This window comes from Ammospiza nelsoni, chromosome 3 (assembly GCF_027579445.1).
Source record: "Ammospiza nelsoni isolate bAmmNel1 chromosome 3, bAmmNel1.pri, whole genome shotgun sequence".
Taxonomy (NCBI): Eukaryota; Metazoa; Chordata; class Aves; order Passeriformes; family Passerellidae; genus Ammospiza; species Ammospiza nelsoni.
The window spans coordinates 61,259,445-61,275,958 of NC_080635.1; the positions used below are offsets into that span (position 1 = coordinate 61,259,445).

At 36.6% G+C, this 16,514-nt stretch overlaps 1 protein-coding gene across 1 annotated transcript in view; it reads left to right on the top strand.

Moving 5' to 3' along the window:
* LOC132070684 (vesicular inhibitory amino acid transporter-like) overlaps window positions 1-16,514 on the top strand; it is a 34,081-nt gene that overhangs the window by 3,973 nt on the left and 13,594 nt on the right. Inside the window, exon 2 of the mRNA XM_059467669.1 lies at window positions 5,401-5,639. Coding sequence (XP_059323652.1) covers window positions 5,401-5,639 — 239 coding nt within the window. The remainder of the gene's footprint in view (window positions 1-5,400; window positions 5,640-16,514) is intronic.

Genomic DNA, 16,514 nt, shown 5'->3' on the forward strand with positions numbered 1-16,514 from the left:
ATTTCTCCATGAGCTATAAGACTGCTTTGTCTTTTCTGGATATCATCAGCCATCTTAGTCCCATAAATGCTAATCCTTTCCTAGATAATGGTGATTTCTGTTCAGTGAACTAGCCAATGGGAAAATATAAACCTCTAGACATTTAAGGACTACATCATGGTACATATGTACAGATGGCCTCAATAAAGGTCAATGCTAACTTCTAGCATGTGCATCTCTTGAGAGCTTGATTTGTAGCACAGATATTCCTAGAGGGTCATCCCTGGGATAGGTTTAAATAGCCACTCATGATGAAGTATCTTTCTGTCTTTTTACTTGGCATTTTCTCTGATCCTCACAAATTGCATTTCTTCTTCCAGCAGAATATCCTTAACTGTGAAAATTGCCAGAACTGATTCTCTTTCTCTCTAATGCAAGAAAATAGAAAGAATATTAGCATGTAGGAACTTAGAGAAACTCAGAGAAGAATCCACAAATCTGGTTACATATGAAGATTTTGTGGCATGTCTTAGAAAGCATTCTATGTAAAGTAACAAAAATCTTTATACTATGACATCCTGTCCTTGAGCACTTGATCTTTCCAGTTTCTTTTCTGTCTCTATGCATCTTCTTAACTTCTCTTACACCATGCAGACCTATGTTTTTAACAATCTTCATTCCTACTGTTTTCTTTTTTCTCTATGGGCTTAATTCTTTCCATGTCCTTTAGGTTTTTAATAGTGTCTTCTCTTTCTTTAATAAGAAAGGTCCTCTACAAATTCTGGTTTGCGATCAAATTCTTTCAAGAAACTTCTAACTACTCATCTGTTCAGTGTAACCACTCCATTCTTTCCCTTTTTTATGAGTTGGCATCACAATAATCCTTTTTTCTCTGGATTACAGTTTATCTTCATAGGACAGGGAAGTCATCTTTCATGTTCCTCTAAAGTGCCACATGCATTTACACTCATATACTTTTTTCTATTCACATGCTTGAACATAATTTTGAATAACTGTTTAAAGAGTTGCCAGAGTAATATGCAGAGAGTACTCCACAAAAAATCCTTACAAAAGCATAAAAATTAACATAAGTGAATGCAAAGAAACCTTTTCAAACACATGCAGTTGATTCCTAATGTTATCTTTCATCATGTGCTGTGCATTTTCTGCATCTGCTTTTCAAATTTGTATATGTGGCAGAAACACCTGTAGATTAATTTTGCTAAGAAACCTGAGCATTCAAAGAAGCATCAGTTAAAGGTGTTAAAAAAAAACCTGTTGCAAATATTTATGTTAGGGATCCACAGTACCAAAAAATGAAATCTTTATTTCACTACCAAAACAAATTCCCCATCTAAGCCATCATTAACCTTCACCACTTAAAGGGTGGATGGAGTCCATAATTTTTTCTGGATATATCTGTCAAACTGAACAATCTTTTGTTTTAGGTACTTTTTAATTTTGCACTGTGATCTCTATTCTAGTTTAAAGTCATTCAGGCATCACCAAAACCTGGACTAATACATCTAAAGAGTTTCTTTACCAAAAAGGGCCCTATTGAGCTTCTGGGATAGTCAGGATGCACCCAAACTGTGTAACACAGGCACTCAGCAGTGCACCTCCATTCCTGGTTGCTCCATCATACAGCTTTGGAGTTCCATGGGAAGACACCACAGGTCTAGCTTTGCCTAAGATTTTCATGCTCTCAGATCCAAGTTTATACAAAGGCCTAGTGCACATTGACATGGAAAGATTGAAAAAGCCCCTGAGTTGCAAACTGGTTCCATTATGGGAAGTAATAGCCGTATGTATCCTCTGAGCATTTATTTATTATTCTAGATAAAATATCTCACATACCTGGAAGGCCTATGTTTGCCCAAGCTACCCTCAGGACTAACAGTGGTGACTATTCCTTTTTTGTGGACAGAACTTTTCTCCCTTGTGAAAGAGTGTGCTAAGTAGCAACAATATTCTTACTACCCCAATGCTTGAACCAAACCCACGTCCCACAGCAAAAGTGAGCTTATAAAGATTCAACATTAAATAAATGCACTGCTATGTAGGATTAAAGTATACGAGGCTTATAAACTGTTATGTTGGCCTGCATTTTATTATGGCTCTGAAATACCCTTCTTGATGGGTATAACTAAGGGTTCTACAGTCAAACAAATTTTGAATAAGACCATGGCCTGCACAAATGGAAGGTCTGAAGACCTTATTTCCTTGGGCATAAGCAACTGCACTACAAAGTTCTGCTGACCAAGAAGGATGTCTTTTCCAAGCATATTCATGTGCTCCTCCTGCTCCTGAAATTCAGCCCTGTCAATCTTATGATGCACAGTGACAGTCTGCTGCTTTCCAAGAAAATCTGAATCTTAGGTTAGGTACTGAAATTGAAATAGGTGAATAGGTGCCAAGGACAATGATAACCACGCTTACAGGGCTACCATAAATCAGGAAGTTTTTCCTAAGATGAGAGAGAACATTTAATTAAACTTAAAATACTGACTTGTGTGGGTAAAGAACATCTGTAGAAAGAATGTCTGGCAGAATTACTGCATGGGAAAAGTAAAGAACCCTTTAACTGATTCCAGTTCTCATTTGTTGCCTTTACTGCTTATTTCTGATGGCTTGGAAGTAGCACAATAAATATGAAATTTACTGTACTCATCCAGGCAGTAGCTTTTAATGCAATAATAAAACTGGTTTTGATATATCTTCCTTTGTTTATTATTTATGTCTCTGAAAGAATCAGTAAATATACAGTGATGTAACTAAGAGCACAATTTGCCCTACTGGCTGGAAAAACCAAAGCTGCAGGGAATGAAATATAGGAAGAAAAGCCATGCCCAGCAGATGAAGAAGAATAGACTCCCAGATTGCCATGTCTGTCTTCACTTGTTAAACTGAAAACCTTTCATAAAAAGCTGTCTCCTACTAGTTGATTTTAAGACACTTAATCCAAAGGTGGCTGCTAGGATCTCTAAATGGCATTAGACATAGATAATAATAAATATTGTACAATGATGAGTGGGATTGTCCTGTGCTATGCTGTATGTAAGAAATGAATAATAATATTTCTTTGAAACAAGTAATCCAAAAAGTATACCAAGTTTGGGATAGCCAATATAAATATTTTATTAAATTCAGATTGTTTTGGAAACTTTTTAGGCTTACTTGCCTTTGTTTTGGTCAGTAGGGAAGCAGTGAACTTAAACCAACTAAAAGCTATTTTTTAAAAAGAGATTTTACATTACTTTCGAAGTTCTCTGTAACTGTGAGAAAACAATTTTAACTATTATTTAATTTTTCTGGCATCTGGATGGGATGCATCTGGCAGATAAGAGATCTGAAAATGGGATTCCTTCCAGTGCTGTAAGAGGGCCTTGGATAAAACTGGATAATTCATCTCTAAGCCTGTGCAGTCAAAATAAATGGTTCTCTACCTAGAGATATCTCTCTGTTTCTAAACTTGCTTACACTTCTCTTGATTTAGTTAGTTGCATGAAATTCTAACTAATCTACAAGGAAAAACAAACAAAAAATTTTAAAAAGTAAAGAATAAAACTAAAACAAAGAAAAATAAATACCCCCCACCAAAGAGCTGACTCAATAATTATTTTGAATAGAAAATAAAGATCCTACTAATACCTAATCAACGATGTAATTTCTTATGTAATACTTCATTTGTATCAATCAACATTTATATTTGATAGAATTCAATTCCTCAGGATGTTAAAATGGTTATCTGCATTTAATTGATAAAAATATCTTTTTAAATGTTAATTATCTGTTTCATGATGTTGTGCCTTCTGCACTAGATACAGCCAATGACAACAAAATGGTCCTTTCCAGAAATGTAAATATCTATTTACATTTTTAGTCCTTTCCAAAAATGTAAACAGAAGTAATGCTTCCGATCAGACTGAAAATATGTAATAGTGTTTACCACTTCCCAGGATTCCATTTGTGCATCTCAGACCATTCTCTCTGTATTAGGAAAGTTACCCATGTGATTGATTGCTAACATTATTATTTTCACTTTATAGATACTGTTGACAGGTTTACTTAATTTGTAAAAGACAGATCAGTGAAGGTTGTCTCCATGTTTATTTAATCCCGAGCACTTAAGAAAAAGGGACAACAAGGCCTTCATGATTCATTTTGGAAATGGTCAAGTTCTGAGAGCTTCTAATGAGACTGTAGGTCATAAATACATACAGTATGGCAGAAAAGTCATTGGTTTAGAATTCTTATTCAGAAATATAAACTTCTAAAATTGTTTTGAGAATTCCTGAAATTTTTTCTAGCGGGAAGGACACGCTAGGGCATACAAGGACTGTCGCTGGCTGACAAGGGCAAGCAAGGACTGACCCTACATGCTCCAAAGTCCCCATGCCAGCCTTTTATAAGTGAACACTTTTTTCAGCATGATCAGCAGTGTTGTACCAGTTATTTAGCTGTTAATGTAGAAAAACTTAGTTGTTAAAACCCAGTAGTCTCTAGAAAGAAAGAGAGAAGGAGAACATAGAGCAGTTATAGCAAATAACTAAAGAAAGTGGGTATAAATAAGCCTACAACTGCGTAACCCAGTTCTCTCTCTATTTACCTATCGTCAGAAATTCCATGGGCCATGCCAAGAAGGAAAGCTTTTGTAAATATTAGTTTTAGGATTTTGCAGTGTGAGTAATCATAATATATCAGTCATATCCATAAAGTAAGTGTATCATCATACCTCTAGGTCTTTCCCCTAAATGTTGCTGGTAACAACTAAATAGAGTTACAAACAAGCTACGTTTCTTTTTCATGATACTTAAGCTCCATTAAGAACATTTTTAAAGTTCTACTGACCTCTGTAGACACTAAAACGCAGCAGAAAAGTCTCACATCTGGAAAAGCAAACTTGTTTACATGCATATTCTTAGCAGTCAGTCCATCAGCTCTAGTTTTTAATGAAGCATTTTTTTTCCTTTTGGCAGAACTATTTATTTGTATTAGAAACATGCATAATTTCCAGAGAAAGACTCTTGCAGCCACCTGTAGATGCTTCATGAATGACTGATCTACATAGATGCCATAGGTAAAAGGAAAAACAATTTGAATTGTAAATTGAAGCTTGCAGACTACTAAATCTTGCTGCATGCTACTCTGGGCAATATGTTGAAGACCCTGGAGATATTTCTTTAGCTGCTATTTGAAACAGCCACAAATAAATGAACTAAAGACAACCAACTCCATTAATCACAGCTATACTATCAAGGCTAACCTACCAAGAGGATTGACAACATACAACTGCTGAAAGAAATAAAGACAAGTAATGAAAGATTTTACTTTTATACTTGGTATTGAGGATGGCTCACCTGAAGCAGACTTTTTCATCTCTTTTCAAATGCTTTAGAGAAACACCATCTCTCTTTTTAGGACTGGTGAGGTGGGACAGCTGCCTAGACACTGATGAAGAGCACGTGAATTTTGCTAAAAGCGATGAACTGAACAGAGCTCACAGCGAGAACAGAGAGGGACCAGATGCACCCCTGAAATCTGAGCTTGATATTTGCCACCAGGATCCAGAATACAAGTCCCCAGCTCCCTTGCCACATGCCCAGGTCAAACTGATCACCAGCTGGGAAGCAGGATGGAATGTAACAAATGCCATTCAGGTAACCTTTTATTTCAACACTTATTCCACTCATCATTTGAAAAACCTGGTCACCTCTTAGCCTGCTGTATTTTACTTTGCTGTACCATCATTTTGCGTATTCTACAAGGTTTCTGTGAATTTATTACTCACATATTTGAATCGTTCTGCATAAGATTAGCACTCTGATAAAACAGAGTTCCAAAGGGAAAAATTATACATATGTTATCTGAAGTTTAAAAAGGGTTTAAATTAGGTAAAATTGAAAGGGTGGTGATTGCACCTGTTTTGGCAGTGCCAACATTATCTTTAATAAGCATATTTGAATTCAGTGACAGAGATGTTTGATAGAAATGTGAGGTAAATATCTAATAAAAAGAGAATGGTAAGAGCCAGACTGACGTCAGACATAAATTTACTGACATGTAAGTTAAACTAGAAATAAATTGAAGCACGAAGCACAAGAAGTGTAATAATACTTGTCAGTGTTAAAGAAAATAGTTTGAATAGACGTAAAGCATTTGGTCGTAGCATTCTGTGTGGAATTTGACTATCTTTCCAAATCCTTAAATTTAGCATTAAATGTTTCAGAATCTTTTTCTCACTTTTCATGATTCATTTCCTTACATAATTCTATCATTACCACTAACTTTCTGTCTGACATAGTAAGAAAGCAGCATCCACTGACACATCTAAGTCCCAATAACTGTTGCTTGAACACTTTTTTATGCCACTTCAATTATGGAAAAATAATCCTTCCAGTGTCACACAAGTCTGACTATGCCAATGAACATTTGTTTACGTATCCAGTTCATCCCTCAGCTCTGCAAAGGAGGAGAAAAAGGACATATTTCTAATCCTGGTGTATTTTCAAACATGAGCACCACCACATGAGAGCCAGTGCAATGACAGGGCACTGTAGCATATCATACTTTGAAAGTGTTCAGCTGCAAATAAAAGTGTGAAAGTACTAAAATACCCCAACTGCATTCTAGTAACTCATTTTATCTTCAAACTCCCTCAGCAGCATCTAGTCAGGACAGGAGTCTGGGATGAGAGCCCATTGTCTCTGAGTTTTGCATTTGATTTCACCAAAGCCAAGATTTCATTCTGGAAGTCAGTTTTGTCAATATTTTCTGTGTGACCTTTTGGCAAATCATATTCTCTAACCATCGTTCCCCTTTCTGAAAAACAAAAAATAATAATGCCTCTGTAAATACATGAAAGTGCCGAAAATCCTAAATTTTGTTGTTTACAGAATTATTGCTAATTATTAATAATGTAGGTTTCAGTTAAAAAATAGACAAATAATATATTTTAAAACACAATCACATATGCAGTTGCCTTTTTAAAATCATGACAAATTCAAGCTAAATTATCCAAACAGATCAGTAACTATGGTCCTACTCAAAACTCTCTGTATGCTGAGTGTTTCCTACTATGACTCTAATTTGGTAAAATATTTTAGAAATTAGCATTAAAAAGCAGTTGACTACAGCTGTATTGAGGTTTCCTCCTGAGGTAGGCTGAAGGTTGCAAAGCCTGGAAACTGCAGTTTCATTAATAATATAACCAATGTGCCCTAATGACGCATTATTAAACTGTGTGCATGTGCAATCGTGTATGTGAATCTATGCACACATATTTGTATCATTCCTATTTCCCAATACCTGGGATTGGGAGCAAGTAATTTGGTTTTGAAACAAAGCAGAGAAAGAGAAAGGGAAGGGGAAAGGCAGGAGAGGAGAGGAGAGGAGAGAGAGAGGGGAATATTGAATGGGCCTCTGTCAGTAGAAAACAACAGTTTAAAGAAATTTCTATGAATAGCTTTGAAAAGAAAGTCAGAGTTGTGAACAGAATGATTAAAACAATCCAAACGTTCTTGACAGGTGAAGACAATCTTTGATAAAATGACAGTTGTTTTGCCCTACCCAGAGGAAAGGGCAGAAGTGATTTGCATGACAATTAGAGATAAACATTTCAGCAGAATTTTGAAATGTTCTGAACAGTTATTCCAGTGAATACAATTAGTCTAAAAAAGAAAATATTTTGCAATCCAGATTTATTATGGGAACAATTAAATATTTGATCTCTGAAATGAAATATAAGGTATTCCTCACAGTGTTTTAAATATATCTTTTCAAACAAACACAGAAGATATTTTTATTTTGTTCTTAACTTGAACTGGAAAAATATGCACTTTTGGTGCTGATACTGTATGTGTAAATGATTGCTTCAGACATTTAAGTTTCCAGGGAAACATGTTTCGTATTCCAGCACTGCACAGGCAAATCAAAACCTGTGTTTGGTTAATCTGGGTGAGGACAGAGACCATAAAGCTGAGTTAATTCAAATGGGAAAATGTACAGGATCATCTCACTGAGCGATGCGAGTTGCATTCGTTTGTATGTAGCAGTAAAAGGCCAAAATTATTTGTAATGACTTCTACAGTGGTGCTGGATAGATAAGCAAAGTAATAGTCACAAAGAAGAAGGTAGTTAAATTCTAATGGTACAGTATTTCACAGCAGAACCAAAGGACAAAGACTATTTATTTGCCAGTCACATGTAGTAAGATTTTTGCAAGCTAAAAGGAAAAGGCATTCATTATGTTGTGTTGTGAAGGGGCACAAGAAAATGGACAAAAAAATTAGAGAGAAGGAAAAGTGAAATAATGGAAAGCAGTTAAATAATGTTAATCTCACCTATAATTTATACTGTGTAATTTATAGCTGTAGTTTATACCATTGTGAGTCAATCTCCACTTAGGTCTTGGGAGGACCTAACACTGAAAAAAGTCAACCACTTGACCAGAAAGCTTCACTTGACTTTCTGAACTATGATATCTGAACAGCCTTTAAAATACAGGCTAATATAATTACACCATTTTCCTCTGAGTGTTTGGTAAAACATAATGTATCAAATCTTGCTGGAATGCAGAAAAGGACCAAGGGGGCTGATCAACAGCAGCTGAACATGAGCCAGCTGAGCCCAGCTGGCCAAGAAGGCCAATGGCATCCTGGGCTGTATAAGCAGGACCAGGCCAGCGATTGTCCCTCTGTACTCGGCACGGGGGACCCACACCTCCAATCCTGCGTTCAGTTTTGGGGCCCTCGCTACAAGACAGACATTGAGGTGCTGGAACATGTCCAGGGAAGGGCAACAGAGCTGGGGAAGTGTCTGGAGCACAAGTCCTGATGAGGGAGCTGGAGGTGTTTAACCTGGAGAAAAGGAGGCTCAGAGGGGACGTTGTGAGTTTCTACACCCACCGGAAAGTCAGTTGTAGCTGCATGGGGCTACCCAGGCAAGCAGTGACATAATGAGAGTGCAAAGCCTTAAGCTGTGCCAGGGGATGTTCAGGTTGAACATCAGGAATTATTTCTTCACTGACAGAATTGATAAGCATTAGAAGACTGCCCAGGGAGGCAATGGAGTCACCATCCCTGAAGGTGTCTAAGAAAAAACTGGACATGGCACTTAGTGTCACAGTCTTGGTGAAAAGGTGGTGATCGGTCAAAGGCTAGACTTGCTGACCTTAGAGTCTTTTCCAACTAAAACACTGTGAAATTGTGCTGAACATTTTCTTTGATTTGATGCATCTGATACCTAACGTTGCCAACATTCATATTCTTCCTTTTGCAAAAAGCTAGGTTGTACAAAGATTAGAAATATCTACAGCAGGCAAAATTTTCTTATTCCATGATCAGAGAAACACGCTAGAGTGCTTGACTACTGTAAGTGCTTCTAGGAATAACAATACTTAAATTAGCATTATTAATCATTATTTTTCAATGCATCAATAATAAATTACCAATTATTGCAGCAGTAATCATAACTACTCTCATTATATTTATACTCTGTATATTACACATTAGTTTAGAAAAGACTCAAGACTTCAATAACCACAATTTTAAAACCTGAATATCCATATATCTTTCACTGCATGCCTTTATAACCATATTTCTGTACTGGGTTTCAATTTAGTTCCTTTTAACTAGGGTAACTACAGCTCCTAAACACTTAACTGGAAAACACATTGATGCTGAAGAACAGAATTAATAGACATGACTCTGAAGATATAAAGGCAAACATCTGAGGGGTGTCCAAACACCCCTCACATTAAGCTTTATTGACACAAAATTTAAGCATTTTCTAAATATAACACTCATGTGCTTAGAAAGCAGGTCATTAGATGAATAATTATATAAATCTCATCCTGAACCTTAAATTATTTAGTCATGTTTGGATAAATAGCCACTTGGATTTTAACTGCGGCACTTGATCTTAAGGATTTATTTTCCAGACGTGAGAACAAGGGTCAATCTTTTCGTGAGCACAAAGCAGTAACTTCCTTGAATTATACATTATGTATTGAAGCTGAAATTACATGCATTGAAGCTAAAGTCGTACTCTGAACTAAATTATAGACATCTGAGAGAAACTAACTTCTGCATTTCCTATCAAGATGTGGTACTGAGAATTGAAGGGAGATGCCCAATGCTGATATCTAAACTAGGGCCAAAAAGTAAATTGAGTTTCCAAATGAAACGTCAAAAAATGATGGCATAAAGTGAAATTCCAGGATACTAGGACTACTGTGGTGCACATAAAAATTCCAAATAGTGAGTGTGATTTTAGCTGAAATGCACTGGCAGTACTGGAAAATTTATTTTTCCAAGGCTTGCAACCACAAACCCTTATAGCCAGAACTGCAGACCCCCAAAAATGCTGGTGAGAGCCATCTATGTTTAGATCTGCTTTTTCTGTGTTGGAATGTCACCATTATGCAATGTAATTGATAAAATATACATTTTAGGGGAGAAGACTCTGTAACTAATGTTTGTGCTCTGGTTTTCCCTTCTGATTTTCTCTTGAGGGGAAAAAACATTCCAGACATACATCACTACTTTGTATAATGTTTTATTTCAGCTCAGACCCTGTGGTAGGCTTCTTTGTGCACATACTCATATAGTACAGAGAAGGCTGCATTCAGGATATATATCTTCTCTATTCCCAACCCTATTTCGTATCACAAAAGCTCTTTATCAAAAATGTCTTATCCTGCAACAAAGAAATAACATCTAATTCAGAGAAATCTCTTTATTTGACATGCAAGCACAGTGCAGCAGACTGGTTTTGAGTTACCTAACTGCCATTCCCATAAATCACATTAGACAGTGCACTTCATCAGTCTGCTTTTTCCTTGGTCAGCTACAAAAACTAAAAAATGCTACGAAGACATAACTCCTAAACATAGAGAGGTGGCTTGTCAAAAATTGTTCCAGGAATAAATATTTGGATAATTGTCATGGGATGTAAGTTGCTGGTTTGTAGGTTTTGACTTTTATCTCATCACATTATTTGGGCAATGATCAGGTGTGAGGGAGGGACTGTTGAATGGATTTACATCAGCATAGTGTACTGTAGCTATTTTGGAAACTTTAGGAGTGTCAGATCAGTTTTCCTAAGCCACTCCATATCAAATTTTCCATCAAGTAGAAATTGTGATATAACATAATTAGTCCACAAAATTATTCCTTTGACATACAGATAGTCCCAACATATGGGCTACTGGTTCAGAAAGCACCATACTTGCTCTTGAAGTCCAGAGAAAAAATGCATGGGTCACACAAGCAACAATACAAAGTATTGCAATTCTTTAAGCCTTCTAGGTGTTGAAATGACATATTTTAATACCTTTAGAAATTAAAGCATTACTTAGATCACGCTTATCCTCACCATGTGTTCAAAATTGCATTTCTTAACAGATGAGTCACAAGAGTTACAGGAGGTGTCTCTGCATCTCCTTCATAAATGATTCCAATAGTCTCAGTATTTTGGCTATGACTGATATTCTTTATAATATAGTTTATTATATTGATCTATTTTAAACTAATTAGCACATGCGATTTTTATCTCATATGAGATGAGAGGGAAACATTCTAAAGTATAATACTCAAACAACCAGTGGAATTTAATATGCAACCTTGGTCTTAAATCTGAATATCTTGATTCCACTGAGTCTAAGATACATATATTTTAAAATATTTATTTATAACCAACACCTTATATCTTTAACAGATTTTTACCCTAGTTTTACAGACATACATGTGTAATGTTTCATTATTTTGATAACAGTAGCCAGAAACACTGCTGAGCTTAAAGAAATATGCATAATTCTGTTCAGAACCTCAAATTATAACCTTACATTTCAAGAAAATATGTATTTGGCACTTGATTTTAGCAATGTCAATTATCTATCATTTCCAACAACTTTAGCAGAAACTCTTCTTGCTTTGTAGTTTTGAAATCTCTATATTTCAGCATCTAAATTTCAAAGCCAGCCTGTTATCTTCAGTTTACTCCTAAGAGCAATTAGGTCACTTCAATGCATAGCATACTTATCCTGGGGTTGATGTTCAGTTTGTCACAGTCCGGTAAAGAAAGTGCTGGAGAGTTTGCAAGTGACTATTTCTTGTAAGTGAAGACTTCTCGTTGACTGTTCAGTTGTCACATAAATTTAAAAATTGTTTCATCTGGAAAATTTTCCACTACTAATCTTTTAGAACAGCTATTTTATGGATGTAAGTCCTCCTACATGAAGCAGCTGTTAATAGAAATTGTGTGCATATAAACAGACAAAAGAACTAGCAAGTAAGCACACAGTAGTGTTGCAAGTAAACTGGGAGAGACCAGCTCAACTCTTGTCCTTATAGTGGTACTTTCCAACAAGTAATAGCATGAACTCTTACATTAATTGGAATTTGCAAGTTGTTTTAGCATGCTGCCAAATTCAGCTTGCCAACAGATGTCCCTAGTGAGGACATAGTCTTAGAATAACAGAAGATCCTGAGATGAAAGGGAGCCATAAGGACCATCCTTGGGTCCAACGCCTCTCTCCAGTACCTGCAAGGTGCAGTACAGCCTCCAACACTGGCAGAATCCCTTGGGTGAACGCACTAGAGGAGTCTGCCAGTACTTGAACTATTTTATCTCATTCAGCTTAATATTTCTCCATCTAAGAGCTTTAAATCCTGCCTTTATTCAAAGGCCAGCTATTATCAGTGATATTGCTAGAGCTTAATAGACAGTCTGTCAAGCGATAGAGTATGATTTACATGCTCATTTACATATATTTGCAAAAGGGTGTGTTCATTTCCATTTGTCCCATAACACATGTGAAATAAATGGTATGTGTAAGTACCTCAGAAACTTGGACATTGTGCCTCCTGCTCCCATGCCTCTTTTTTTGTTTTCATTTCATCAATAGGGAACCTTCAAAGCACCCTGGAGAGGGGCAACACTGTCCTTGTCCTTGCTACCATGCAGGCCTATCATCTGGATCATCTTTCAGGCCTCTTTCTACATCCTCACACTCAGACTAGATCCATGTCCTGCTTATTTTTACTGTAAAACACACTAGTACATAGTCTGGTTTACCAATCCATGAGGCTAAAACTGGTCTGAGCACTTAAAATTTCCCATCTGGACCACAGTAACACATTCTTCCCTAACCTTTTCAAGTTCACTCCATGCATGCTCACCTGGAAAGCTGATGCAGGTCCATAACTCATGAGACCAATAGCTCTTGCAAGAAACTCTTCAACCATCAAATCAAATGTAAGCTGCTCATCTTTTCTATAATAATCATTATTCTTCCTGCAGCTATTGACCTTGATCTCTCTTCTTCCAGTTACAGTTACTATTTTCAATTTGGTAAATACTTAAACAAGCACTCCTCTAAACTTACATGAAGATATTCCTCCAATACTCATGAAATGCCCTTTTGATGAAAATTGCACAGTTACAAGCTACACTGAAACCTCAATTTGCTCTCTTGACTCAAGTATCTATCTACCAGTATCTGGTATTGACTTCAGATTTCCTTACTCCCCTCTCTGCCTGTATTGGTGTCCAGGTTTAGGGCAGATTTGTGAGGAAACTTCCTAAGGGGTCCCTCTAGAAAGCAGATTCAAGTGATCCCTCCCCCAGCTGCTTTGGGAAAATACTTCCTTGGAGAAAAGTGGAAAAAAAACCCCTGCTTATTTAACAAGCAAAGTATTCACATGTTGCCATTATACTGCAGAGGCTCCATATTGTTGTCTCCATATTGCTAGAGTTTTGTACCTCCTTGATATTTCTCATAGCCAACTCCTGAAGAGCCTGACAACTCCTCCTTCCCACAGCAAGGGCCCAATCCACTCTTTTATAACACTCTTCTTATTGGCTACAGCTGTGGCCTGTTAAAGTCAGGCCTGCTCCTAATCTTTAGTAATTAGCCCAGCTGCAACTCTTTAGGGGGTAAGAGTGCTTTCTATACTACCTTTATTTACTTATATTCTATCCCCCTACATTCACAAGCATTAAAAATTAATAATATTAAACAACAAAATCTCTCACTGTTCTGAAGGGATGGCAAATTCACAAAGTCCTTGCTGTGTGCTGTAGCTCAGCTTGTTCAATCTCTTATCCACCCCTCCTGTGTTGGACAATGCCATGTCCTGGGCCCTGGTGGGCCACAGGTGGGAGCTCCCAGTGTTTCTCTGGGATTTTTTGGTCCAAAGCAGGTCTGAACAGCTCCAAGAAAAAGATAAGCCACAGTCAGGGGAACTTCTCTGCTTCAGCTAGCTAAAAAAAAACAAACTAAGAAGCAAAGGAGAGCTCTCTCCCAGTGTCCATGCTGCAGACAGCACAGTCCAGGAGAAGGATGGAGAGGAGCAAGTGCAGCTTCTGCAAACAGACAGCACACTTCTTGTCCCCCCTTTGCTCTCAGAACCAGTCTTAAAGGTGCAAAACTGAATATCCAGCAAAAACAGAACAGATATTGGGGATACAAGCATCATGAAATCACCTTAGGATAATTTGTTTCTTGTTATCTTACCCCTGTATTTTAAATATTTTGGAGAAGGCACCATCTTTTTGTGCTTTGTTTGCACATTGCTTCACACAATGGGATTACATTCAAGGACTTCCAGGTGCTCCAATAATGAAAGCAATTTTAAAAGTGAGTCTCAAAATGTTTCCTATTTTACAGAAACTCTTTACAACATAATGATTGTTTAAATGTAACCTGTGATAAATCAGCTTGACATTTGATTCAGTTTCCTCTCTTTTCTCCATAAGGAATTGATTCTCCTAGCTATTGAGGCTCATTGTAAGGGCTGAGCATAAGATAAATCAGCAAAAGAATGTGATAAGAGTACCTTTAGAATATTCAGCCATAAAAATGGGCATTCCATCTTAAAAATCCAGATGGCCAAGAAAGAAAATGACAGAAATATGATATTGAAGACAAATGGATAGTGGCATTATGAAAATTATATTCTTTGAAATAATAAATGTTACCAAAAAGAAAGGATCAAGTAACTGTCAGCTGCCTGAAAGCAAGGATCCCTTTATTCCATGGAAGAGCCCAATGTGCCACAACTTGTTGCAGAACAAGGATCTCTGGCTCCCTCAGGTGAAGGGAATGGCTGTTGTACTTTGCCACTGTACTAAAATCAAATTAATCTACTATACTCTTTGGTGTCATCAGTCCCTGCGAGCATTTTTAACAAGTTGAATTAAAACAGACGGTGTATTTTTTCCTTCTCTTTTTTAAATTAATGGCAGGTCACATGGTATTTAAATACACTGTTATTAGGCAACTTTGAATTTCTGTATCTGTTATATTTGTTCATTGTTCATTGTTGTGATGTTACATTTGACAGTTAACTTTCAAAACAAAGCCTAAATTACCTATTATAATTATTCACCAGCTTTCTGTGGCTGAGATAATTTGTATACTTGTTCCTCTCTCTAGCATATGCCATTGACCAGCTATCACTATTGGAAAACATTCTTCTTAAAAATGTTATTTCTGCCCCTATTCTTAAACTTATGATGTATGCAACCTCAGCAAATTTGTTTTAATAAACCATATTGAGTCATATAACTCCTCCCAGGATAACATTCCTCCCAAGACAGCGAGAACAGAGTGACAGGCAGCAGAAAGTAAAATATTTTGTCATATGATATTCCTTTCCTGTTTTTTCTAAACTTCCTTCACTTCCATTAGCAAATTTGCAGAAGGGAACTTATTTTTTTATTAAGTAAAAAGAGCAAGCCCTAGGGTTGAACAAGAAATAAAAGTTGACAAGCTCAGCACTTGTAAGTGCATATGAGAATTTAATGCTGAAAGTAAAGGACATCTGAATTATTGTAATGTGCTGGTAGAATCAGAAATAGTGATGTTTCTCTAGCAGACTTTCCACATGGCAAAGCTTCTTCTACACAATCCATAGAAGGTTAATCTACAGTTTACTTCAGTGTATATAATTCCTGACAGCAGTAGATTCATTGAAATGGTACAAGGTCTGTCTGAATGAGAAAATGGAGCTACTTGAGAAAATAAAAAACCCTAAACACAGTATTGAATATGATATATTTTAACCTAGTTTTAGCACAGTAAGCTGTATAAAACATTTTACCCCCAAAGCTTAATAAAAAAATTGTCTTTTATTTGTATGTCTTCTTCCTCTTCTCCCCACATAGACCATGTTTCTTGGAAGGCAATGTTTCTCTGTATTCTTGGCCAGTGGCGCTAGTTTTGCCATATGTACAATGCTGTGTTACTAAGTAGCTAACAAAAAAATGAAATTTAATATTTACTTCTCAAAAATGTAAACATATGAGTCAAAGTCAGGAAACATTCACTTCAGTTCGTACACGCAGGCTGCTATCCATTTCAGTTTCAGTCCATTTCTTGAATTGACACAAATAACAGCACCAGTAGATAATATTTTGTAGTCTCTACAATAAACATTTTTATTGTTTTACGTTATGAGTAGCAATGGCCATTTCTGGCCTTTTTCTTTACTCTACATAGATATTTCTATTCATGATGGGTTTTATTGCTG